The sequence below is a fragment of the Harpia harpyja genome, chromosome 14, assembly GCF_026419915.1.
Source record: "Harpia harpyja isolate bHarHar1 chromosome 14, bHarHar1 primary haplotype, whole genome shotgun sequence".
NCBI classification, from domain to species: domain Eukaryota; kingdom Metazoa; phylum Chordata; class Aves; order Accipitriformes; family Accipitridae; genus Harpia; species Harpia harpyja.
This window is the reverse complement of record NC_068953.1, coordinates 2998660-3025291: the sequence shown is the minus strand read 5'-3', so window position 1 is coordinate 3025291 and position 26632 is coordinate 2998660. Positions and strand designations below refer to the sequence as shown.

The window sequence follows — 26632 nt, the reverse complement described above, 5'->3', positions numbered from 1 at the left end:
GTGTACTCCGCTTCCTCTGGGCTCCGGCAAATCCCAGCAGAGGAGCGACTTATCATCGCCGAGGTTCTCACTTTTGTTTTGCTCAGTGTGACACCTTTTCCCCGCCACCGACGTGTACGTGTGTGAAGATCTTTTCAAGTTGCTCCAAGTGTCTTTCCCCTAAATACACTGTCAGGAAGTGAGTAGAGATTACGTCCTGTCTTTTAAAAGCTATTTTCTGCTGGAGGGAAACCAAAATAACTTCCAGCTACAACCCTCCAGAGCCATCTGTTGTAGGAGAGGAGAAAAAAAGGATGTCCCATGTAACCGTCCCTGCTGATAACAGCGTGGTGATAAACAAATAGTTGTACACGTGCTTCGGAGCCACTCGGTCACTGCTCCCAATCAGAGGTTGGAGGCTGTATCCATGCCCTTAGTCACTGGCCTACTGGATAGTACCCAAAAACCCAATTGTACCTGGCCCCCAGCAACAGGCAGTGCCTTGACTGGTGTATATGGTGTCTCTGGATCTCTTGTTTGACCTTGAGCTCACTGCACTTGTGTGTACCCAGCACTGTGTGCAGGCTGTGTTGGCTGTAGGTGTCCTCAAGGCCTAAAGCTGTTTGCTTAACATACGGATGAGTAGTTGAACTTAATTCTACAGGGACTTGAAACCTGGCTTTTGTCATGGTGTAATTTTATGGCCTTGCTTAAATTGCATACAGAATGTAACTTTTGAATTTTTTCTTCTTTGTTTTTCATTAAAGCTTGAAGAAGAATTCCAAAGAACGGCCAACATACCCAGAGCTTATGGTGAGTGTGCCTGCATTAAGCAGTGTATTGGTTCAGAGCTGAGACGGATCACAGTGAGATGCTGAAGACAGGGTTTCCAGTAGTGACTGGTGATTTGGGATACTTAGCATCTCTTTTTTCATAACAGATGTGAGAATCGTGGCACTTCAGGGTCTCAGGAGGGTGACTGCAAATCAGAGATGCTCTTTGAAATCTCGTTCAGGTGCTATTGCAGTCAGATCAAGGGAGAAAAATCTGTTAACAAATTTACTAAGGGACAAGAATGAGGCTGTGAAGAATCAGTTAGCAAGGATAAAATCCTCCTCTTGGGTTTGTGTGATGGCTTCAAACACCTAAGTGAAATGGATGCATCACGGATGCTCCACGTGGGTTGCAGGAGCTGAATGGCCTGCTGGGCTTTACTGTCAAGGTGCCTTGGAGAGGAGACTTTTTGGACAGAGTAATTCCTGGATGTTAGGGACAGGGACGAGTCTGTGACTAATAATTCCGGTTATTGAATTTCATGTGCTGCTTAGAGACTGTTTGCTGTGAGCACGTCTAGGACAGAGGAATAACTAAGGAAGAAAATGCTGATAAAGGCTTACGACAGGGGAAATGCAAGGCAGTGCGGGGCTTTGAGGTCAGATGCACTTAACTGCCGATGAACTCCCAGCAGTGCAGATACTGGTGTATACTCAGCCAGAGCTCTGGGCTGGAGCTGGCAAGAACAGGGTCTGTGGTGAGATTTTTCTGCTAGGGCTCCACAGCTTCATGGCCTCTCTCTCTCCTGACTTTCTGGTATTGATCCTGGTGCTCCTAATAGCTGGCAAAAAGCAGGAGAGCTTAGGAAGTCAGTGTTTCACTCCCATAAGCATCTAGTCCCTTTTTTACTCTCACCTGATTCACAGCTTCCTAAAGGCAGGAAGGTGCCTAACTTTGTTATTTCTGAAGATCCTGACCCAAATGCTTGCCTGTCCCTACATGCCCACCCCTGTCCGCTGTCACTGGCAAGATCTTCTGGGTTAAGGGTAGAAACTGCTGCAGAATTTCCTCAGGCATTGGTGTCTCCTACCCCATAACTTGTAGGACATGTGTTATACCATCCAGGGGGTCAGCCTCCCTGCTACCTCCCGCTATCTGCTCGGAGGTGTTGGGACCTCTGTGGTGTGAAGGTACCAGGGTTTAAGGTGCTCTCTAGCTGCAAGACATGCTGGAAATCTGTGTACCTTTTGAACGTGAGTTGTAAGCAATGAATAATTCCTGTGGCATTTCTTGCTAGGCCCTGTAATGCAATTAGACTATATATAGATCTGATTTACACACAGTTTGCCCGAACGCTGGTTTCAAACAAAGGGAGGCCTGAGGTTTATGGCTTTTTTTTTTTTCCTTTTTTTTTTTATTATTGAATAAATGCATATATATTTTAAGAAAATTTCTGAAGTTTGCCAAATGGCCTTTTATCAAAAAGGTTCACCGGAGCAGCTCCGTCTGTTGCAGCATTAATACGCATTGGCAAGCAAGTGCATTTCTATTGAATTAGGTTCTTGGATCACCTCTCCAGAGTATCTCAATGCTGTGGTATTTTATGGCTGACATGAATGTTGTGAGGTCCTGTGGTTGAGGGTTGCTGTTTTGTTGGGTTTTTTTCTCCCTCCTCTCTCTCTTATGGCATTAAGTTGCGGTACTGGATTGGACTTGTCATTTAGAGCAAGACTGCTCCCTTGCTTTCCTGTGGAATTGAGGTTTCTCATGGAAAGTATGACTCTGTGCTATCTTGAGCATCAGGAAAACTGATACGGATGCTTAATTTCATTTGAAAACCCACTTCCCCAGGTGAAGTGGAGCATGAAACTACTGCAGGACTCCTCCCCGGTGGTCTGCACATTGCATGGAGCACATCCCACCTGGCACGGGGTGTTTTGTGCTATAAGCAGACTCAGTTGTTGCAAAGGGCTTGGATTCACTGAGAGACAGGGCTGGAGGCCACTGCTGCCGCCTGTGTCACGCTTGCGGGTTCTTCCAGGCTGCGGAAGCTCTGCTTTGGGTGCGACTTAGCTGGGATGTGAAAGCAGTGGCATCACGCTGGGATAATAGCACAGCAGGCCATTTGGGCCATCTCTCTGAGAGCTATTCAGGACACTTCGATTCCCGTGACTGTCTGACCCAGGGAGACCTTAAATTATGTCTGGATCCTTGCCTCAGCCCATTTCAGCTCTGTTTCCCACATAATTGTGCTTCCTCTTCCTTGCTGGTGTGTCTTTGGGTCACTTCCCAGCTGCTCAGAGCTGCCTCTTTTTATTCACTGGATAACTTTCCGCTCAAGCCCACCTTGGAAAGTCTCTTTTCTTTGCTCATCTTTTCCCTCCACTCGGCCACTGCCATAAATGATCATTGAAACAGCCAACGCTCAGGGTCTGAGGTGAGGGGCAGCTTTGAAAAGCCCTGGAAACCCCAAATTGTCTTTAAAAATCTGGCTTGAAATGAGAGGGTCAGGAATGAAACTGAGCACCCCCAGCCTGTGTATAGGAAGCACAACAGCATTTTGCACAGAGTGGAGGTCACCTGTGAGCCCTGCAGGGCTCCAGCTGCCTTTTGGTTCTTTCTGACACCCTCCATACAAATAAATACAATTAACTGTCAGGACAGCGTGTCGAACAGTGTGTGGTGATTTCAGGTGGATGTTGGCTGACTCCCCGGTAGCAAATTGAGTCACTGGTGCTAGCAGAGAGGGGCTTTGCCGTTGCCGTCAGGGGCATTTCGTTGCGTTTTTTTCTCCTTACACATATTTTTCCGTTTGTGCTGAAATGTAGGCAAGATTTTCTGGCAGGATGTCTTCCCATGTTGGTCACGATTAAGTAGTTAAACATACAACTGCAGATGGCTTTCCAGCCGGGATGGCTTTCCTCTTTGCGGTGGTTGGGGGTAAAGTAGCCATCTCCTGCTGTGAGTATGAGCAATTGCAGGGAAGAAATGAGACTCAAAAGTCACCAGAGGGTAAATACACAGATAAAGCAGGAAGCTGAGGGAAAACCCACTGCAGTCAGCTTTCCTGCGAGGTTTTCCTTGCTCCTGTTGGAGCTGGCGCACGGTGGGGTGGGTAACCACCGTCTCAGGAGGAGCACATCTCCTCCCTGGGCACCGCAGAGCTGTGAGCCAGCGTGTGCCGAAGGGCATGACGTGCTAGAGATGGAGGCAGTGTTTTTTAATACTTTCCCTCGCTTTGAGAGCAGCCCAGTTCAGCCGTCCCAGCCAGGGCAGGGTTTAGAGGGAATCCGAGAGGCCAGCACGAATCTGCAGCCTTCACGAAATGGCCCCTCGGGCTCCCCGACTTGCCTCAGCTGCAAAGAATAGAAAGCCCAATATTATGATGCTAGCAACAAAATCTTTTTCACTGCCTAGAAGACTGTCTGAAAAGGTTTTAGGTTTGGTCCTCAGCATTGTGAATAATAAACTTTTCTATTTTTTCTCTCTTTTCTTTCCCAGCAACATCCTTTCTTCACCCTGCATGAATCCAAAGAGACAGACGTCGCCTCTTTTGTCAAACTCATCCTGGGAGACTGAGAACTGGACTTGTAAATGAATTGCCCTTCTGTGGACTGGTGGGTGCAGGGGAGGGGCGCGTGGCAGGACTTGTCATGAAAGCACCAACAGAAAGTCGCTGTGTTTTGTTTTGTTTTGTTTTTATTCTGAGAAACCCCCGCCTCGCCGAAGTTTTTAAAAGGGTTCTTTGGTATCCATAGTGACATAGAACGAGCTGGTTAGTGAAATGAATTTTAATAAGGTTGGTAACCTTAAAACAAAAACAAAACAAAAAAAATGTAAAAGAGTGATTTACATATTTAATGACAGTCGAAGTCCCTCTTCCTAACTTTCTCCTCATTCCCCTTCCCTTCCCCCTGAACCAGAATTTGCTTTGTCATGGTAATAGGTGCTATGGTAGTCATGAAGTTGTATGTAGATTTATATTTTGTCCCTTCCATTATTTTAATATTTATGTTAAGTGCTTGATGGAATAGATTTCTGTTTTATATGAGGATGAATGTGTGGTGACGATGGTGATGCTAAATGATGCCACAGCAAGCAATAGTCATAGGGCTTTGCTGGGGAAAAGGTGTCAAAGGAAAAGAGAAAGAAGAGAAGAAGCGTCTGTGTTGTGGAAAATATTTAATGCTCATCGTAAAAAGAATTTATAAACAAGGATCTCAGCTCAGCTACTCGAGCTGCTTTCGCAGCGTGCGAGGCAGCATCACTGTAAGGGAGGGAGGCCCCAGCGTCCCGTGAGGTCGCCTCTTCTCCGGACACCGCGCTCCGAGTCCGGCCGGCCCGTCCCGGCCAGCCTGCCACCTGCGGTGCACTGCCAGCCTCCTGCCTGCAGAAGGCTCCTGCCCTACGTCCCACCGACTTACTCTGCTATATCAGGCGGGTGATGAGGTCTGGAGTGGGAAGACATTGCTGGGGTAGTGTCTGGGACAAAAGCTCCAGAGGGAAATAGATTGTCAGATAAGTTGCACAAAGATCAGGAGGAGGCTGCAATGGTCAGTCCCCCACCTGCCCGCAAGCCCAGCAGCATTGCAGCGCCCAGGGCTCCCTTGGGCTGGGGATGAGCTGCTTTGGGCCTAAAAGGGTGTTCCTCTCTCCTTCTCCAGATGAGAAAGGATAACAGTATGCATAGCACGACATCTGTGAAAAATGGGATATCTCAGCGCAAGTTTCCAGGGCTCTCGGCACTGCATCGGCAGCAATCTCTCTGTACTTGCCCACAGACTTTGGGAGTGCTAGCGAGCTCCCCTGGAGCCTGTGCCGGCGTGCGGTTTGGGCTGTGTCCAGCTCTGGTCGGGATGCTGAAGGCAGCCAGGAGTACTGGGCTCCAGCGTGGGCCGCAGGTGTCCCCCACGAGAGCTGCAGCCTGGGAAACCGTGCAGGGAAACCACAGCCCACCCCTATCAGGAGCTCATTGCTGTTGGCCGGGTCCTCAGAGAAAAGCTGCTAGCCAAGGGCAGGAGCATGGGGGCTGTCGGGGTGGGAAGGGAAGACGGCAGCTCACGCTGCTTTTAGGTAACGCGGTTACTGTCTAGAGAAAGGGGGGACCGTGCACTGCAAGGTGTTGCTGAGTCTGGAGCAAGGCCACTGGCTCCAGATTGATGCTGGTTTGACTGAGCCAAACCTGCATAGCTGCCTCACTCGGCTATGAGGTCCTTTGCCTTTGCCCGTGGCTCCTTCCCCCAGCCCTGCGAAGGAGAGTGCCTGTGCGTGCAGCTGCGCCGGGGCATGCACACGTGCCTCGTGCCCCTCCACATGCTTCCCTTCCCTATCCATTGCTTCGGCGCAGACTTTCAGAGTCAAATCCCAACTTGCTCTGCAATATTTAAGTTGTGCAGGATGTAATTCAGCCTGGGATCCAGCTCTTTCTCTCCCAGGTTAGTGGCTCCAGTCTCTGTTGGGGCAGGTTGGGCTTCTGGGCTAGTCTAGGCGTCTGTTTGGGAAGCGATCCCTTGGAAGGGCTGATGGGGAAGGTGATATTTAGAGCAGGGGTTCCCGAATGGTGGTACCTCTTGTGCTAGGGACACGCCGACCACTTTGAAGAGGTGCACATAGACACTGTCAGTGTCTGGGCTGCCACTGTCACTGCCACGGCCGTGGCTGGCAGTGCCTGCAGAGGTGGCTGTGAACCCTAAAATAACTGCACCTCTGCCCTGGAGCCAGCATCAAAGGAGATAGGGGAGCATTGCTCGTGGAGATTTATTGATCCTTGTGCCCCTCAGCTGTAGAGCAGGGTGGCTTGAGGAGGGCTCACAGGAATCGGGCTGCGGGGGTTTCCTTGCTGCAAAGAGCTCACGGGTCGTGCAGACTTTGGGGAAGAAGTTCCTCTTCCTCAGCTGTGTTTCACGAGCCTGCCCGGCCCTCGGTAACGATAAGCCCCATATTCTGCTTTGTGTCGAGGGGAGCCTTTCAGGTTACATTTTGTTGCGGATGAAACACAAGGATGTTTTACTTCGCAGTGTAATTTTAAGAGGCCTCGCATGGCTCATAATCTGCCCTCTCATATTCCATGGTGTGTGTGTGTGTGTTTTCTCTCTCTCACTTTCTCAGAGTCGCAGAGCTGTTTTGATTGATTGTCCTCAGCTGCAGCTAAAAGTCCAGCCAGCCAGTTTATAGAGTTGGTTCCAGCATCAATTCTCGCTTTGAAAAACATGACATTTAAAACCACCCTTTGGTTTTCCTACATATGGATCTGATGCTTTTGTTAAAGATTGTTTTTGCCGCTTTTCTCCTGGAATATAAGTCTCATTTGGACACCACATCTCCTTGACCTCAGAGCACCTTTATTTCAGTGCCATTGTAATTGACAGGTTGAATTTATGAGATACTGTCAAAGTTCAGTATTAATAGCAGATATTAATGTCACCAGCGTTTTCCAATAGAAAATTAATGTCAGCGTTGTCTGCAGCTAGTAACCTTCTAAAATGATTCCTACATGCCTCGACACTACATGCTGAGTGCTTTCTTTTATGCTTTTTGCTCTTGCAATGCTTGGGCCATCTAATCCCTTTGTTTTAATGACATTACAATAGAGCATGCAACAAATCACTTCCCTCCTGATTCTCCATGACTTTGTTCCTTTAAAAGTCATTTGCGTCAGCCCAGAGTAAGTGTGAATCCGTATGACCAGTGTGAATGAAAACAGTGATCCAAGTGATTGCCAGTGCGGAAGGTAGTTACGGCAGGAGAGAAATGCAGAGGCTGTCTGTCTGTCTCTGCATCCCTTGTGGCACGTATGGACATAAAGCTCGGCCTGACGCAGGATTTTCTTAGAGAGAAGCCTGAGCTGGTGGCCTTGGCACAGGGAGGAGAGCCAGGGACTCCTGTGTGCTTAAAAGCTCTGAAAACATCCTGGGCTACAAGATGAAAGTCAGACTCTTTTCTCTTTCATTTGATTGTAACCTCTGTGAAGATGTAAAGCCTTTGGTCAGTGCTCAGAACTTTGCTTGGCTATAACATGAGCACAGGGTTGCCTGGGACAGCCATGGTCTCTGGGACATTAAGGCTTTCCCAACAACCAAGCCCTCTGAACAGCCAAGGTATTGAGGCTTAAAGCTGTTCTTCAAAAAGCTTTCCTGTTTTCAGACAGGACAGGACTGTGGGCAGCGTATTGTCCTGAACTGGGATTTTTCAACTGCAAAAGATGCAGATCTCATGCCATAAACCTGAAACAAACCAAAAACACACCAGGGAGCAGAGAGGAGAGAAAAGCTGCTCGGAGCTCAGCACTGAGCTGTGACCTGGACCAGCTGCATGAATTAATTCCAGCACAGTTAGCCATTTGCAAGGCAGGGAGGGCTTCTCCGCTCTGCCACAAGCAGTGGTTATCGGGCTGCATGAAAGATGCACAGCTCAACCCTGTGGCAGGTGGTGGGGGACCACCGGGGCAGGACGTTCATCCTCTTTTTTCCTCCACCATACAGCTCTTGATGTTCCTGCAACCTCCTGGATGCTTGAGACCTTGCCATTGCTACAGCTCTTGAAGTGTCACTGCCAGGAAGGCTATTTTCTGGGTCCTGAAGGTCTCTTAAACCTGAAAGAGGAGTTGGAGGGCATTTGCTGGTTACTGTTTCTGAATGCCAGGTTCGTGCTGCTGCAGTGGGGGAAATGCCCATCTTTTCTGGAGTTTTTCCCGGTGTACAAAACTTTACACAGATATCTATGTACTGTATTTCTGCATTTTTCCTGACTTTTGTTGGGTTTACTGGTGGGGAAGAAGGCATTTCTGACTTGTTAAAGAGGTGGGAACACCATTTCTGGAGGCAGCTGGCTTCCCCTGTGTGATGGAGGAGGCAGTTGGTGGGTCATTACTCAGAAAAAGCTCTAAAAAAAGATACGCAGTTGAGCTCGCAGTTCTTCAGCAGGTGCAGAGGGAGGTGGCTGTGTGCCTGCTGGGCCAGTGCTACCTGCACCTTGTCTTGGTGGGAAGGGACTGCCAGGCCCTTCGCCCACGCAGCGGAGCAGTGCCTGGTGCTGAGGGCAGAGACACCGGCATGCACAGTCTTAGCTGGGATTTCTCCATGCTTGCTGCAAGCTAAGTATGTACCTGCACATTTCCCTTCTTTCCTAGACATTTTGGAAGAGGAAATCCTGCTCGGTCAATGCAGCATTGCTTTAGTGGCTGGTCTGATGTAGTTCAGACAAGGTTCCCACCAGCTCCCTTGTTTAATAGACCTCTTTTTTATTAAAAACAAAACCCAAACTCCTCTCTCCGAAAAGCCAGCCAAGATTCTCTTTTTTTCTCTCTTCCATCTTGTTCCTCTTAGAGGAACTCTGGGAGCCCGTCTTGGTGCTTTCACTCTTTCACATGCCAAAGATTGCTACATCCCTCTTAGTTACGCTCCTGCCAAACCAGATCTTATAGTCTTGCCTCAAAAATCATCCACTTCCCTGCTCCTTGGGGTTCCTTTTGTTGCTGTTGCTTTTTCATTGAATTTCCTCATGTTTATTGACATGTCTATTGTTGAGCTTCCTGGACACATGCAGCTCTCTTTTTCGGATACAGAGAAAGACAAATAGTTGCCTTCACTAGTGTGCTCCTGCTGTTGGGGAAATACTGTTAGTGATATGATTCCTACAGATGGGGATGGGTCTCATTTAGAGCTAGGGTCATGGAGGGTGTAAACTGGCATTGCTCCATTGGCTTGGCTGGAATAAGGCCAGTTTTGTCCAGCTGAGAATCTGTTCTTAATGTCTAAACAGTTATTACACACTAATAAAGATTAATGATTGTAAATCCCCACGGATTATACATAAAATGGCAAGTTTTACTCATTAATCTTTATTGCTATATTATAGCTGTTTATGTTAGAGGAGTCGTCTCTCTGTGTTCTGAACATGCACTTAGGAGGTGGGGGTTGAGCATGGGGGAGATGAAGGGTGGACAAAACAGACCAGATGTCCACGTGTTTTACAGTCTGTGTCCTCCCCCCAAGTTGGTTGTTTCCTTGAAAGCCATTAACCAGCAGCAAAGGATGTATCACAGAGCTTTGTCTGCTTCGCTGGCCTCTGGCTGAGCTATAAAATCCAGATTGTTTCTGGTGAGAAGGGATCAGATCTCCTAATTAATATTTCAGCTCAGCCTTTACTGGAGCAGATGGATAATATGAAATTTGACGTGCATTCTAGCAGGCCAGAGCTCTGCAGTGCAGCGAGATTCGCTCTCCCGGGCCGTGGCTCAAATAGATGCTTTCTGTGCAGTAGGCAGCTGTGTTGCAGGTTGAAAGGATGCTGCTCCTTCACATAACCCCACACCATAAAAGCAGTTGATTTTGTTAATAAAGAGGGCCAGAAAAAGCTCAGCTGAATCTCGGCTTTTATGTGTTTGCAGATGTGTATAGACACAGATAGGAGGTGGTGGTCCCCGTGGTCTGGACGCAAAGTTTCATGTGCTGTATAAACGAAGAGGACTCTAAAGAGAGTGTAGTAAACTGCAAGGGTGGTTTTAATGGCATAAGGACAAAAAGAGTCCTCTGATAGGCAGCTGGTGTCAATCCACTCTGCCAAGGAAGGTCTGGAGTTGATGGGGAAGGCTGGAGCAGAAAGAGAGGGCGAAAGAGGCAGCCGCAGACTCAATGGAGTACATAGCCTGGTGAGAGCAGCCTGTCTCCCCTTTCTTTTGCCATGTACTCCTTCAGGCCCGGATTTGTAGGTAATGGGTTTGCTCACAAGTCCCAGATTGCCACTGCATCCCCACATCCAGCAAGAGAAACAAAATCTAAAACCCAAAAGAAACCCACAGGGCAAAATTGCGAGCTGATGCTTGTTGCCTGCTGCGTGGCCTTGTGCATTGCTGCTTCCCCTGCTGAGCTCGTCAGTGAGATTCAGAGGTCTGACTTAAATGATGGAGAAAGCATGGGAAAGGCCTCTGTAGCTGAGAAAGAAGAGGGTAAACATTTTAAGGTGGTCTCTAACTAGCCTAATGGTGGAAATATCTAATTTACAGGCCACAGTGATAAATGAATTCTTCAGGGGCCTGTGCAGCCGGCAGTGCCATTCTACTGGGAACAATTTTGGCTGCATGACATTTATTACATGGCCTCCTTTAGTGCACTCCTGGGTTGCTAGAAAGCTCTTTGCCTCCATCGACACCTTACGTCTCAGTCACCTTTACGTTTTGTATTTTACTGTCTGGGATTTTACTAGCCGCCTTTTTTCTAGGCGGTTGGTCAGAGTGAAGGCAAGGGAAAGGGGCCTCCAACCAGCTCTCCGCAGAGTGCTTTGGGAGAGGAAGGAGCTGCCTGTCTGTTATCCAGTGCCTGCTTAACGGCAAGCTGCAGCCAGAGGCTAGCTACCCTGCAGGTATCCAGCCGAAGCGAGAGCTTCTCCTTTCGTGCTTCGCTGCCATTGCATTAAAAATCCCTTTCTGGAAGTGGAGCAGCGCTGGTGTTGCAGCAGCCTCGGTCCAAGGCGGCTCGCCCTTGCCGGCAGCTGGGCTGCAGGACAGGCCGCGTTTCCTTCCTCGAAAGGCTCTTGGTTTTCTCTAAATGATGGGGCAAAAGTCCAGCAGCTGTGAGGTACCGCGAGGATAAGCTGGGAAAAGCTTGGAAGCATCTTAAATGCTCTGGAAATAGAGATGGAAATCTCAAAAGATCAGATGTCTTTCGGCAATTTCCAAAGCTGTGTGGTTTTAGCCAGACCTGAAAACCCTTCCTAGAAGTTTATTGCAGGGTATTTTGATATGTTACTTTCGCTTTTAGGCCTAGCTAAATCCAGGAAACTCACAATAGTGTAATTTTTAAATAAAAGGTAAACACACCCCAAGTATTACCGAACCAATCAGGAAAGTTTCTGTTTGGTTTCTCTTACAGGAATAATTCAGGCCACCTCAGGGTTTATCCTAATTCTTTTTGAGAAAATAAGAGATCAGACCATGGTCTTTCCAAAACTCTGTGACCCGTCACGCAAGCATACACACCAAATTGTGCCAGAAGGCAGATGGAGATCAGTGCTACAGTAAGAGGCGGCCAACGTCTGGTGGCTGGAAAGAGCAGTCTGGCAGCAAGCGTGCCCACTGCCGCCAAAAACATAGGTAGATACAGTTTCCCCAGGAGCTGTGTGATGGAGGTATCAGGGTCTGCCACGTCTCATTTTTTTCCCTCTAGTAAAGAACATTCAGCCATCTCAGAGTGTCCTGGAACAATAACTGAAAGCCTTTGGTATTTCTCAGCCCAGTTGTATGTTTTTTTTCAGCACGGATACTGTGAAAAGTTAGGAAGGGCCAGGTGTCCTTGATTTACGCAGCCAGAGTGAAGAGATGTAGATTAAGTGCCTCATAAGAGCCAAAAAGGTGTGTTTAAAGATAAATTACAGTCTCTGTCATAGCTGTTAAGTCAGGATCAAATTTTCACATATACAGGTGCAGCTGCAGAGCTCTCCGTCCACGTTTAGCCCAGATTTAGTCATGACTCTTGCATAAATATCTTATAAATATCTAATAGCACGGACCGTACTGTTTGGTGGGCTTCTGGCAGACTGGGGCTCTACAGGCAGAAAAAAGCTTGGTTCAAAATACAGTGTCGCCAAAACCAGGATCTGACTCCAAACATTTCCTATATAATCTATGTATGAAGTGAATTTCCAGAGCTCTGCCACCGTTTTGTTTCCTCCATAATTGTGAATCGAGCGGCTTGTGCTTGGTGACAACTGTCACTGTGCCAGTGGGTCTGCTGGAAATAGTCACAATATACAAAATAGTAGGAATTTTGCATTTATTTTTTAATAGCAATACATTGGGGGGAAGCTGCTAAATGTAGTTTCTTGCAAACTGGAAATGTGTTGGAGTAAAACTTGTCATTTCTCGTAGAAAAAAATAACTGTCTAAAAATGTCCAAAATCTCCAATTGAAGCAATTACGGATTTGTTGGCAAAGATCCATGTTTAGCATGAAAATATATGAAATTTCTAGACTTTCTGTCTTAAGGCGTGAAATCTGCTTTTTCTTGAGATGGTGGTAAATTTGTAACAAGGATATGTCTACATACTTTCAGCTAGAATCAAATAAAAAAGATATGAGCACAATGGAAAAGCAACCACTTCCCAGTGGTCTGCTGGTATCGAAGAGGCACAGGCAAAGCACCTGTGTTTTGAACATGTTAGAAAAGAGAAGGCTTTCCAACCTGCTGTAATGCAAGTCCTTATTTTACTTTATTTTTAGGATTTTTTTTTCACAGTAACATCATTTGTTTTACAACTGTGAAAGTCTCTGCTTTTCCTTACATGTGGAAGGCTGATTATTCTTTCTCCTGTTCTTATTATTTATTATTTATCCATTTCTGGTACTATCCAAAATGTGCTGAAGGTATCTCCCAGCCTGCCCTTGAGCCATATGGAACCACTGTAGTATCTCCTAACAGCTGGGATGGTGAATGGCAGTAGATGGCTAATTATGATTTTAAATTATGTTTATAGCAATTTTAGATTTTCTTTTGGTGACCTGGTTTGTTCTAGAATTAGGGATGGGGATTAGGAATCTTTTTTAAAAAATCACATTTTTCAATTTTTCTTTAAACATCTTGGAGGCTTCTGAATAAACCTACTGTTTTGTTTTTGATAGGAAAAGCATCAGCTGGGTTGTAATTGTTCCTTCAAGAGGGGATTAACTAGCATCAGGGTTCAGTTTAACTGGTAAAAATGCTCTATGTCACAACATCATTAACCAAAAGCGCACTGGCATTCTGAGAAAACGATAGTTTTCCACCTGAAAAATAAAATCTGGTTTGCGACGAACTTGGTTTGTCCAAGTCTCATGCCAGGCTTTTCTGTATCAAATTTGCCTGGAGTTTTCCTTTAGCCCTCGAGCCAGTGAGACTTGGGGTTGCCAGGATTGCTTTGAAGCAGGACTGAGGGCCACCCAGGCACCCTCTGGCCAAATGTCTGCTCTGGGTATGGAGGACACGAGTCCTACAGAAATGATGGAGCAACTAAGGAACAGCTGCTTCTTGCTCTGTAAGAGACGTTGAGGTGAAATCCTGTAAGCGTGACCTGTGTGAGACAAGCAGGTTTAGGGGCGCAAAACCATCAGCTTTTTGTTCTTTTTATTCCCTTTCTCCTCTTTGCAAAGGTGCCTTGCTGCTCCACTGCTTCAGAAGCCTCCCCAGCCTTTCTGATAAAGAATGCTGTGGTGCATCTGTTTTCAAACAGCTTGCATTGGTTTTCTGGTTTGTTTTTTCTTCCCCCTATGTATAAGAAACGTTGGGTAGCAGAATGTGGAATTCATTAGAAGTTCATAAAGCAGGGACCTCAGAAGGATGTGGGTATAAATGCTTTTCAGGCATCTGAGGTGAACTTTAAATGGAGCTTTGGCCCTCATTTGCTTTCTGCTTTTCAAAAACCATTTATGAGAAAGTGGAGCTGTCAAAGCCATGCATGAACTTTGCCTTCTTGCAAATAACTTGTCTCAAAGTAAATTGTCAAAATGCACCAGAAACTTGTCTCAAAGTAAATCCAGTAGCTCTACAAAGCTGGAAAGGTATGTGCATTAGAGAGAGAGAGAGAGTGTGTGTGTGTGAGAGTGTGTGTGTGTGTGCACGTGTTGTGCATGGGTGGGTGGAGTGAGTAAGTCTACCATTTTGGAGATTTAAAAAACACAATGCAAGTGTTTTTAAAAAAGGCAATGTAAAATATTTATTTCTTGGCAAAAGTACATCAGACCACATCTCCCATCCTTCTTTTAATTGCTTCATGTTTGTTTTTGTTGTCTAAGTCTTCGCTGGCCTGTTTCCTCTGCGGTGCTCATTGCTACTTAGCAGCCCGTAACCTCACACAACCCCTCTCGCAGCGAGGGAGCGCATGGCACAGGGGAGCTCGCAGGAGCACAGGCTCTGCGGCTCATCAGGAAAAACATTGGTGTTCTCATCGATGGGAGGAATGGGAAAGGTATATTAGATGGAAAGGCAGGACAATGCATGAGAGTTACTCAATTTTTAGCCTTGGTGAGGTAACTCTCTCCTCATGAGAATCAAAACTGCCCACAGCCTAACGCAAGACCCCCACATCATAGCTTTGGGGGAGGGTGGATTTGTCCAGAGATAGCATCCCTGCCTTGGCCAGTTCTTGGGAACACGGACTGGTGGTATATTTAAAAGAAATTAGGTGCTGTCATCTTTGTGAGATGGCACCCAGGTTCTTGTCAGTGCTGGTTAAGGTCCCCTCAGGCTTTGCCCAGGGTTTGTAGCCACGCAGAGCCAGCTGCCAGGAGGCAGTGCCGCCCCGTGCCGTGATGAACCATCGCTCCGAGCTCCTATTCCTGTCTGCAACCAGGCGAAATTTCATCAGTCAGATATTGCAAAGCTCACAGGGTTCTCCCTGCACTCCAGAGTACTTCGGTGGTTGCCTGGCTGCCCACCCGTATGGCTTCACGTCTGCTCCATCTGAAACACTTCTCTTAACCTGTGTTGTCTTCATTCATCTCAAAGCCGTTCCTCATACCATGAAGATGATAAATAGTAGGAGACTGACAGTAGGACCATGTGTGTAACATTAGATAGGTTTTTATTTAATGTTGTTGTTGTTTTCCTGAGATGCTTTTAGGATCTTTGTTGTACTGGATTAAGGATATTGGTGGAACAATTGAACTGGTATTCTTTAACCCCGACTGCCCCAGATCCTTTCCCTCCACGCTCTTCATTTGAAAAAAAATTAGATTGGGAGAACATATTTAACTTGAAAAAAAAACCCAAACCTTGCTGATGGAATAAGTTAATCTTCTTTACTACACTTCGATTTTATTTCTCAGGATATCCAAAGGTTTTTCACTGCTGCTGAGAGAAGGGGACAGTACACCTTTTTGAAACTTCAACCACTGTAACCGTTTTCCAGATGTGTGTGTGTGCGCGCGCGCGTGTGTGTGTGTTAAACTCAGCACTGTGTGTGCGTGTGTTCTGCTGAATATTGTGTGCATCTATGAAATGCTTCAAACAACTGCCTGGAAGTCAAAACCAACCACCTCTTTCCAGTCATATGTTTGCCGTGACTTTTCATAACCACACTTGAACTAGTGGTCTTGGATTAAATATTCAAAGAGCAGGGCATCTTTATAGCAATGGTATGTCAGTCAAATTAAGAAAAATGTACACAAAAATAAATAAATGAAATTTAAAAGTAACGTGCTGTCGGTCTACCTGTATTTACCCGGTGGAAGTACTACCAGTTGTTGGGGACACACTTTGTACTGCTTTTGCTATTCATATGGAAGGTTTTTAAGGATCATCTTACACGTAACAGCTTATCGTACATTACTGAAAACTCAGGAATGCTCAAGCTGCTCTACAGAAATAATTGTCAGTCTTTCTGCCGTTGGTTTTTCTTTCTGCGCTTCGGCTAGCGTGGCTGGTGAGAGCAGACACATCCACATCCCGTCCAGCCCACATCAAAGGCGCGAGCCCCGGCTCCCGCCGTGGCTCTGGCAGGGTGCTGGTGCGACGAGAGGGGCCGGCTTCCTGCCCCCCCCCCCCCCCAAAATAAGCTTTCCAGCGTGGATGGGGGGGTTCGAGGGGCTGCGATGGACACGGCCTCCGTGCCCAGCATTGCCTGGGGGTGCGGGTCTTGGGGCTGGGACACCAACACGCGTGCTGTGGGGCTTGGAAGCCCGGCGGCTCGCTCAGCACCTTGCGCCGATGTGGCCGAAGCGAGCGTTGGTTTTGTGCAGCTGTCGGCCCCTGCGCTCGCAGGCTGGAAAACAGACGTGGTGCTTTGCTTTGTCTCACCAAATCCTGGATCCAACCCTGGATTCCACTGCCAGCCCCATCACTATTACGTGCAATTAAGCCTTGCATTTCTTTAAAGGTTAACTATTAGGCTGTGCATTTGTCATGATGCAAAGCCAATTTTCACCCTTAATTTATTAGGCTAAGTCAAATAGCATTTTGCTTGAGTAAAGCGTGCTGGTCTGGGTCATACTGAAACATGAATCGCTATTTCCCTCTTTCTCATGTAAATAAAATTATGCTTCCATTTGTATTAGAATTGCTGAAAACAATATATCAGCTCCCTCTGCTGATCCTGCAGTCCCAGTTAAGGCAAAAGCACTAGTTGCGGAGCTGATGCGCTAAGGAACAAACTAAACAAAAATAGCCCAGTTAATATAATAACCTTTAAGGGCACAGGAAAGGAATCAATGTTTATCGCATAGAAGAAAGCGCAGTGGCCTGGGCTGAACACTTTCAGATTGCAGGGAGAATGTTACCCGGCGTCGGTGATGGGAATGCCGGTGATACGGACATTGCCATAAAAATGTCTGAAGAGAAGAGTTGCAAGAGGCACATAACCATTTCTGGGAATCCTAAGCAAAACAGCTGCCGAAGTTTTATCTGCGCTGTGGTATGTGTGTGTGTGTATGTGTGTTCTGTTTAAAAGGAAGAAATTAAGAGCCATACTTTTATTTTATCAAATCAAATTACCCTTGTATGTTCAGAATATTTATGCATCAGTACATTTTTTTTATTAGAGCTTTATCTCACTGTAATCAATTCCAAATACAAAACTATTTTTATCGCTGAAATGCAGCAGTAATTTATAAGATGTAGACGGAACGCACACGAGATGCCAAAAGCAATTTTATGGAGCCTCTTTTGTTGTCATCTACAATGCATCAGTTCTTGCCTTCAGCCTCCCATCAATTTTAAAAGCCCCAAGATGAAAAAAAAATAAAAAGGAGTAAGTGTTCTGAAGCAGCTGCCAACCCCTGAAATAGTCTGGAGATACGTATGTACCTTTGGGATAGAGTTTGATTGAACACGGCACAGTAATGTAAACTGTGCTGAGCTTTGTAATACAATTGTTTTAGCTGGCGAAATGGCAGATCTTGTTCCCTCTGTCTCCCTTGCCTACTATATAGTATTTCATGTATGTGCAGAAAATGAAATTGCGAAATAATGTCCTGCATTATCACAACTAACATCACACTGAAATGAGCAAAAGAAGAGGAGCGAAGGTTGAGGTTCTCACAGCCGAACAGGAACTCCAGGCCTGTACAAGACAATATTTAAAAGCGTCCAGCCTAAAGCATATCTTTTATATGGTCCTTCTTTGGGTTATTTTCCCAAAACGAGTCGCTCACACTGGACGTGACTTGTAGGGCCAACGTTGGGTTGGCAATGGGTTCTCAGAAGTTGCAGGCACCCGTCTTAATCCACTCTCACCATCACCAAAGGCAAAACTTTCTCTAAGACAAATGCAGATTAAGCTGGAATGAAGTCCCAAATACCTTTTAACAGCAGCAGTCTCATGGAATTGAGTGAAAAAAAGAATAATAGCCATTTTACAGTAACTGAAGCATTTGTGAGGCTGGGAATCCTGCCTTTTGGTCTTGCACCCGTGCAAGACAAGGTGATTTGGCCTTGGGGTTTCTGTACTAATAATGGTGATAAATTTGCTACTAGAGGCTTTCTGGAATCCTCAAAGCTAGAAAGAGGTGGCTGCTGAAATGCCTTTGCCTGGTGGTTGTGGACTTGTGAATATACACACAATTTTCTCTTCACATGGCACAAGAGCGATCCTCTGCCACAGCAAGTAGCACTCAGAGAGAAATATCCCTGCCCTTGTGGAAAGTACCTCGTCCCCTGAACGTGTCCTTGTTTTCTGTATATGTGGTGCTTGCTGAAACTGGAAAGAGATGATAAGGAAAAATCAAATGCTGAGGCATAAACAATTTGCAGTCGTTAGAGATTATAAAATTGAAGAGAGACATGTTTCACAACTATTCTTGCTAAAGATAGCCTTGAATATCTAGAATCCAACTTTGATTTGTGACTTTTACTGGGACGCACTTTGGCTTGACAAATGGCATTTTCCTAATACTTCTCCATGGTGACAGATGTCCAGGACTATGGATGAAGGATTTGAAGAAACTGCAGGAGTTTTTTTAAGCACACAGTACCCGTTCAAATATAGTTCTTTCTCTGCAGGTTGGCTCCGCTGCTGTTTGATTTCCACTCTGAAATCCCCATCCCAATTTTCATGCCAGTCAGCTACTGGTGAGCGCTTACTCCTTCCAGCAAGCTCTCCATGCCGCTCAGGAGCACCTGCAATAGCAGCATCTATGTATATGTTCATGGTTCTGTTTTTTCGAACTGTATCTTTGATCTTGCCAATGCAGACATCATTTCTGCTCTCTCAAATTGCCCTGATGTTTCCTGCTACAAAGTCATGTATTACCACTCCAACACACGTTTGGTTACAGTTCTGGCTCTCTGTCTGTCTCTCTGGTTCTGCAAGTGCATGGTGGGATGCTGAAAGCAATATATTGCAAAGCTTCTTAAAAATACATTGCATCTAGAGGTGAGGTAGTTTACTGATGTTAAAGATACAGATGTTTAATTGTGTTTCATTTTCTTGCCAAATCCTACTAATGTTATGAGAGGAATAGCCAAATTGGACATATTTTCAGTCTTAAAAAAGCATCTCATTTTAATACCCAGTGATTGGTTTTAACATATTCATGTTAATAGGTCTCCCTCAATATGCTTCTGTTAACTATAAGTATTGAAAATAAATGGAAGAGCATTACAGAATGTTAACAAATTATTAATGGCAAACACTGCTAAGACACCTTGTTTGCCTACCACTTTCACATAATAATAATAATAACAAATAATAATAATAATAATCCCTCTTGAAGGAATCATTACTAAAGCCTTTTGCATGCAGATTACTTCAGGCTTCAGCATTGCAACTCTCGGCTAGGTTAGGAGATGAAGGCCAAGATTTGTTGATTGAGATCAGATGGCTGGTGGCGAGAAGGAATCTAGATGACTTAACTGGAGGGATTAAACTCAAGTCTTCTGGCTTCCATTTGGCTGTTGTATAAAGTCCACCGCTGGGCCAGCTAGCTGGGCTGTATTCCCCTCATCGCGTATGTGTGATGTTAGCAGGGCGTTTTGTAGTATCAGCCAGTCCATCAGTATTAGCAGTCCAGACGTTCTGGGTGAGAAAGGAAAAGACAGTGTAACTGAAAGCTAAAATTAGTCCCCAAAGCACCCGTCCGTGCACCTCCAGCTCGGCGGCTGACCTACTGCCCAGCTGCTGCCGGCTGAGGAAAGCAGGGGCGAGCACTCTCTAGCCCAGCCAGCACCTGGGTTTTTTGGTAATTGATGGCGTGCGGATGCCGTTGGGCAGAGCCAGCGTTCCCAAGAGCTCCAGCCCCGTTTCCCTGCCCTGCCCAGGGAGAGGCAGGTCTCTGCGGCACCCAAAACACAACCCATGGCCCCCGGCAGCACCGCGGCCGGCACTTTGCTGCAGGGTGACGTACCATCGGACACGCGAGGAGGAGGGTTTTGTTATCGGCAATTCACATTTGAAGCCTCACCCATTAGCTGTACCCCCACGGGAGCAGATGGAGGTCGCTTTCTTCTTTCTTTCAGAGCCCTAACCTTTAATTTTACAACATTGATTGAAACCAAGAGTGGAAATAAAAAGTCAGAGCTACGCTCTGTTTTCCTTCCCCTCCCTTCCATTATCTTCTTTCTTTTCCATCCATCCTCATTTCACATGCCTCTCACATTGCGTCCCCCTGGTTTTCCAGTTATTTATTGACCCAGACCTAATTCCTTATTTCCAGAAATGTGTCATGAATCCTGCCTTTGAGTCATTCGCTTTCTGCTTTCCAGGCTCACCTCTTTGACCACGTCTTCCTGTAAGAGATAAGGATATAGGGTTTGTGGAGTAATCGCAGCAGGATGCCTGGGTTTCATTCATAGATCTGTTGCCACTGGCTCATTATGGAAAATTAGGAGAGTTATTTCACCTTTCAGTGCCTCACCTCAGTGTCACCATCTGTAAAACAAGGCTAATAATTGTTATCTCTTCCTTGCAGGAGAACTGGGGAGCTTCACTAATGACCATCTGCTAAATGTTCTCAGAGCCTCACATGAACATTTCTACTGAAGTGCAAATTATTATTAGAAACCAGGGATTGTTACTGGATTGATATCAAATCATTGTCGACAGCTTCTCTGCAGGGAAAACTTAGGCGCAGCCAACAAGAACAAGCTGCATGTTTTGAAGTTGTGCAGTTGATTATATTGGCTTTCATCTTCTGGTAAGAGGATCCTCTGCCATCTGAACTCTCTGATCTCTGGGAACACAATTCATCCAATCAATCTGGAGGAAAATAAACCTCCTCAGACAAAAAAATAAAGTATCCACCTGAGATCATATGAAGATGGAAGATGTCAATTAATTCCCAGCCCCCAGACCTTAACTCTTGTCAACCCAGTGTTTTTCTGGCCCACCAGGCAACGCTTAAGAGGATATAATGCATCCATCACACAGTCTTGGTAATGCAAAGAGTCTCGTGGGCCTGCCTGGGCTAAATTATAATTGAACACATGCAAATATTTTACAATCAAATTGGTGCCACTGAAGGCTTCTATGGACTGTCTGAAGGATACGTGTTGATCTCGTGGTAGCATCTGGAGATCTGAGGTGCTAGGACAGATTTCAGCTGTGGCTTCTTCCCGGCATGAGCCAGCCCGGGGCGAAGGACGTCTCCATACTGCTCCTGAACCTGACCCGGTGCGTTTTCTCCCTAGGTCAGCCTCAAGATGCCCACCCAGTGCTGACAGCTGATGGATTGAATTGCAAACTGTATCTGGAGCCCATGTTTAGCACCGTATAGATAGAGAGAAACCGCCGCTGGGTCATCATTGGTGTGTGCCCTGTGTGCCCAAGACCCGAATGAGCTCCACGGATGACTTTACAGGGAACCACTGTCTTAAGCGAGCACGGCCTCCCATCCTTTTAGTGTATGGGCTCATCTGTTGTGTTTTCCCTGAGCTAGAAATTGAGAGGGAGGATCGCTGGAGGCTACAACCCATTACTGGGTATTCAATAGCAGCGCTGTCAATAGGGACAAACAAGCGGAGATGGGGCTGGAGATGGGGATAATTACAAGGACCAAGTTGTGAGGAGCAGAGAGCTCAGGCCTCCCGCGACACTAAAACTGATAATATATAACTGGCGAGGCTTAGCAACGGCCCCGAGTCTTCCCCCTCCGATACCATTATGTACCATTATGGTCACTGTCTTAGTTTGCTGGGTTTAAGTAAAACAAATGTGGTTTAATGATGCTCTTACTATCCAACAACATCATCGGTCCTGTACTCACAAAACCCTTTTTGAGGGCTTACAGGTAGGAAAATGGGTGAGTCTGAGCTTTTGGGAGCTGCAAGGGGAACGTAAATACCCCTGGTGCAACCATCTGCAGTGCCCTGGGGACTCTGGAGGCAGGACTTGGTTCTCTTGTGCAGTGCTGAGCATATTAAAAATGGAAAAAATAGCCCAGTAATTTTTTAATTAAAAAAGGATAATAACATCTTGTGTTAAAATTTTAAAAAGCAATCCTCTACATTTAAAAATATACCTGTAAAATAATATGTGCCTTTTGGCTATTTCCTATAATATGTAACTTTGGTCACATGGCTCTCATTAAGACACCAGAAAATATCGTAAACTAGCATTTATCAGCTCAACATAGGAAATTTCTGTATTTTTATTTTGAATTTATAATCCCGGTCCAAGATCTGCTGAAAGATATGAAACTTTATTTGAGGTTTTGGAAATGGAATGATTTCTGAGCAAAACAGTCTTCTTTTGGTAAAAACTCCCATCTGTTCAAATTTTGATACTTTCTTCAGGCAAATATGATTTTTTTTGCCTACAAATATTAAAAAAAAATTCTGGCTGAGAGCACAGTCACTAATACTTAAAAAAATGCAATGTTATGAAATATTAACAGTTTAAGATAACGCATGGCAGCATAAACGCACGCGCTCTGCCTGCCTCTGCAGAACTGAGGAGTGCTGCCGTGGATCCCTGCGTGTATTTAGCACTGAAGGCAAGGAAGTTTTGCTCTGAAAATGGACAAGAACATTAAAAGCAAGGGAGATATTAACCACATCTTTTTAACACCAAGGCTTGAATAACACTACCCCAGGTAGTTAATAATTCATATTGCCCAAGCATGTAATCAGATGGAAACTTTCCTGTTTCCTCTGAGCTCACATCTCTGGACAAAGGTCAAGCTCTAAAATCTGAAATAAAGTGGACTAATTACCTTACACAATGATGAGACAAGGGCTGATGCCCGTCATTCCTGAATAATCTAGGGATTTGGAAGCGTACAAGCAGATTCAATACCAGCCTGCAAGTCTGGTTTCAGCAGCTCGATCCCGAGCGCGGCTCTTTTACAAGCAGGCTGCAGGTGGCAATACATTTATGTTCGTGTCTCGGAGCATGAGAGCGCTCCCCGAAACGCCGTGCCGGGATCAGAGCAGAAGATGTTGCTCTCGAAGAAGAAATACATCAGGAGGGAAATATGATAAGCATAATTGCAGGGAAGGGGTTAGAAAGAGATCAAATAGGTTTCCTTTCAGTGGGAACGGCTCATTTCTAAAGGCAGCCGCTGTGGTTTTTCTGCTTCGCCCTCTCAGCCCGTGCCCGGCCGCTGGCCTTTGTGCGGTGCCGCGTGGGTTATGCCGGGAGCCAGGCGGAGAAGTCGTCTGGAAGTGGAGCAGCGTCCCTCGAGATGGGCAAAGCTCTGGGGCACATCAGGGAATATCTTAGAAGTAGAAAGGATGAAATGAGGCGTCTTTAATTCTCCTTCCCTGGGCTCGTTGTCATGTTGCTCACCCGGGAGCAAGAGTACAGACCTGCAGCTCTCCCTCTTTCCTTAAGGAAGATTAACCAAAGTAAAACTCAGATTAATGAAGTTATGATTTATAGTGTCCCTAAGTGCATTATAGTGCCCTTCCAGTGTCCATCTAGCAATCCTGCGTCTCTAGGTGCTATAGCAGGGTTTTACTCATAACTAAAGATGTCTGTAAGGGGTTTTTTGCACTGGGGTTTTGCTAATCAGCCCTGGTGCAGCGTATTTAATCCCGGGAGATGGAGGGTCACCGGGGGAGGCAGCCTGGCAGGACAGCCTGGGAACATGGGAGGGGAGATCCCTCTCCACATGGAGAAATGCTTCTGAAAATGGAGCAGCTTTGCCAGGAGGGCAGGGAAAGCTATGGCAAGGGCTCCGATACTGCACAGAAGCTCGGGTCGTAGTAGGGAGTTCGCTTGTCTAAGCCGTACAGGGTCTATCTCAAGACGCAAAACAACAGTTTGTGTAAGGCTCGGGCTCTGCCAGTTCTTCAGCATCAGTCCTGTTGCCGGAGAAGTGAGTGGTGCTTTCTGCCTTTTTGCAATGGCTCTGAATCTTTTATCTCTGTTAAGTGCCTCCTCTGGAAAATGGCCCTTATTTGCTATGCTGTGGGAACAGGACTATTATTAAAAGGTCACAGAGAGTAATTGCCTTAAAATAATATTGCAGAGTACTCACTGTGCTCTTGCTCAGTTACTCTAATAACAGGTTGATCAGCCCTGAATGATGCCACTATTAATTCACTGGATGGAGCGCACACGAGAGCCAACCCGAAAAGGCACTTTCCGGCAAGAAAGAATACCCTGTTTTACTGAAAAAGCAAGAGTATTTTGATCCGACTATCCTTGATGAAACAGCCTGATGACACAACTTCATCTGAATTAAGTTGCTTATGCCAGAGCTGTGCCTGTGGGGCGTCATTGCACATATAAATATTCACGACTGCATCCACTGCATGTGGCCGACACAGCGAGCAGCATCCTCGTGGTACCCGATGCCTGGCCGAGGAGATGCTATGGCCTCTCCCTGCTTTCCTCACCTCATCTTGCTCTTTTGTTTTAGCTTCCAAGGCCCCTGAGCGATGCTATTCCTCTGGTCCCCACCTCTGCCTGGCTCCCTCCTCCGTCATCGCCCCCTGCAAAGCCACCAAACCAGGTCCCGTATTTGTGGGTGCCTTGACGGCAGGCGATGGGGACACGTCCAGCTTAACCCTCTGCCCTCCTCCAGCTAAAGGCAGAGCTGCCCTGAGCCCTTCTGAGCACAGAAACCTGCTCGTTAGTGCAGAGGTTTTAATCAGGGGCTGGGAGCCTGGGTTGCGCACGGGCAGGACACACCAACAGCCTCCTACCTTCATTTGGGAGTTTCCAAAGTGCAGAACAGGTCAATGGGGTGATGGCTGGGGAAACCAGCAATAGAGGGTCCGTAATTTTCCTGCAAGGTATTTCTGTTGTTCACGCTGATACCAGGAGGATGGAGGGGTGAAGCCGGACCCGCTCCCCGCGTGGATGCTGCCTCTGCGCTCCCATCCCTGTCCCAGCGAGCGGCTCTGCCAGCGCTAAGCCCATGAGCAGGGCAAAAGGGCAAATTCAGCAATACCTTTGGCTTATCAGTGACAGAACAAATTGATACCAGACTTTTAAGAGGGTGGGGAAACGTCTCTCCATAAAAAGAATCTAAATTTACCATCGTGTTAACAATTTTGTAAGACTTTTTGGCAACTCCTAATGGAAATTTCAAGAGCAGATGGAAATATTTGGAAACGTATAGAACACATGAGCCTGCAACATCCATTTTTATTTTCTCATTGGGAGTGCGGAGTGGTTTCATGTTGCCTTTAAATTTTTTTTTTCTTTCTCTCTTCTGGATACTAAGAAAAGCAAGAGGGGAAGCAGGCGATGGATATAGGCAGGAGGGTTTTTTTGGTATTGCTCACTTGATTCCCCTGTGTGGTCTGTGATGGGATTCAAGAGAAAACAGCACCAGTGCAAGGTTACTTGGTCCCAGGTTATTTGGGAGCTCAGCAGGAATGGGAGGGCACCTGCTAGCCTGGCTCTGTGAGGTCCAACGAGCCAATTAACCTTTTCCAACGTAAATAGAGGTGGATAACCTGTATCTACCGCCCAGGCAGCACGTGAGGTTTAATTAATGAGTGTAAAAAGGCCTCAGGGATTCTTTGATGGAAGATAATGTCAAAGTATGCAGAATGGTTTTTACTGCCCCTGATGGGCCATGCCCAAGGTCACAGCCTCCCTGGGAGAGGAAAATCCTCGGAGAACTTTGAAAATGTGGATCAAATGTTTCCAGTCCCTGTTGCCCCCAGAGCAAGAAAAGCTTTTGCTTTTTAGGTCCTATAACCCATCCCAGAGCATGACATTCGGCGCAATAGGACAGGAATCAATAACAGTAATAGACACTCTTATATACAAGAGCTGGGAAAAAAATAATAGTGCTCGGTTACCAAGTTTCTGGATCACTGCTGATCAGTAATGATCAGGAATGAAGCAATAAGCCCTATTTTTCCATCTCCCCTATGGCTTAGCAGAGCGAGGGCCAATGCACTGGCTTCACTGCTGGTCTGCTCTGGTAGATCAGCTGCTACAGTTTTTTATGTGGGGAACTCATTTGGAAACTGAGGCGTTTTCCAAGGTGTTTACATTGTCCCACTTCCACCGGATCTCAGCAGCTCTTGGAATATCCATACCTAAAGCCTTTAATTAGAAGAGAGACTTCTGGGGCTGGTGGTCACAGCATTTATTGTGCTTGGAAGAGGACTGATCTGTTACAGCAACAGCAAACTAACCCAGCATCAGCAGCAGTTCCGACAGTTATCACATCCATGGCTAGATGCACTTCAGGATAGCACAGGCTTTGGAAAATGAGTGAGTGTTTCCTTTGAAGCCCAGGGAAACAAACTTGGGTGATGACAGAGGGACTTCTCCCTCAACCACTTGATCAGCTAACGGAGAAAAATGAGTCGCAAATCCCTCACTGTCTCTATACGTTAACAGTAGCATGTACAGCTTCTTCCATTTCACGGTACTGAATCAGAATATGGGACGGTTTAGAAATTGCTGCTTTTTCTGATGGGCACTGTTGTCATCCCCTGAAAGCAAATACTCTGCAGTGACAGGGAGCAGCTTCGTGGCATCGTGCGGGTAATTCAGCAGCCTGCCGTGG

At 46.3% G+C, this 26632-nt stretch overlaps 1 protein-coding gene across 1 annotated transcript in view; it reads left to right on the top strand.

Moving 5' to 3' along the window:
* The window catches only part of MAP2K6 (mitogen-activated protein kinase kinase 6), a 54175-nt gene extending 38259 nt beyond the window's left edge, over positions 1-15916 (top strand). Inside the window, exons 11-12 of the mRNA XM_052807857.1 lie at positions 747-792; positions 4255-15916. Coding sequence (XP_052663817.1) covers positions 747-792; positions 4255-4332 — 124 coding nt within the window. The 3' untranslated portion in view covers positions 4333-15916. The remainder of the gene's footprint in view (positions 1-746; positions 793-4254) is intronic.
* Positions 15917-26632: the final 10716 nt, after the last annotated feature.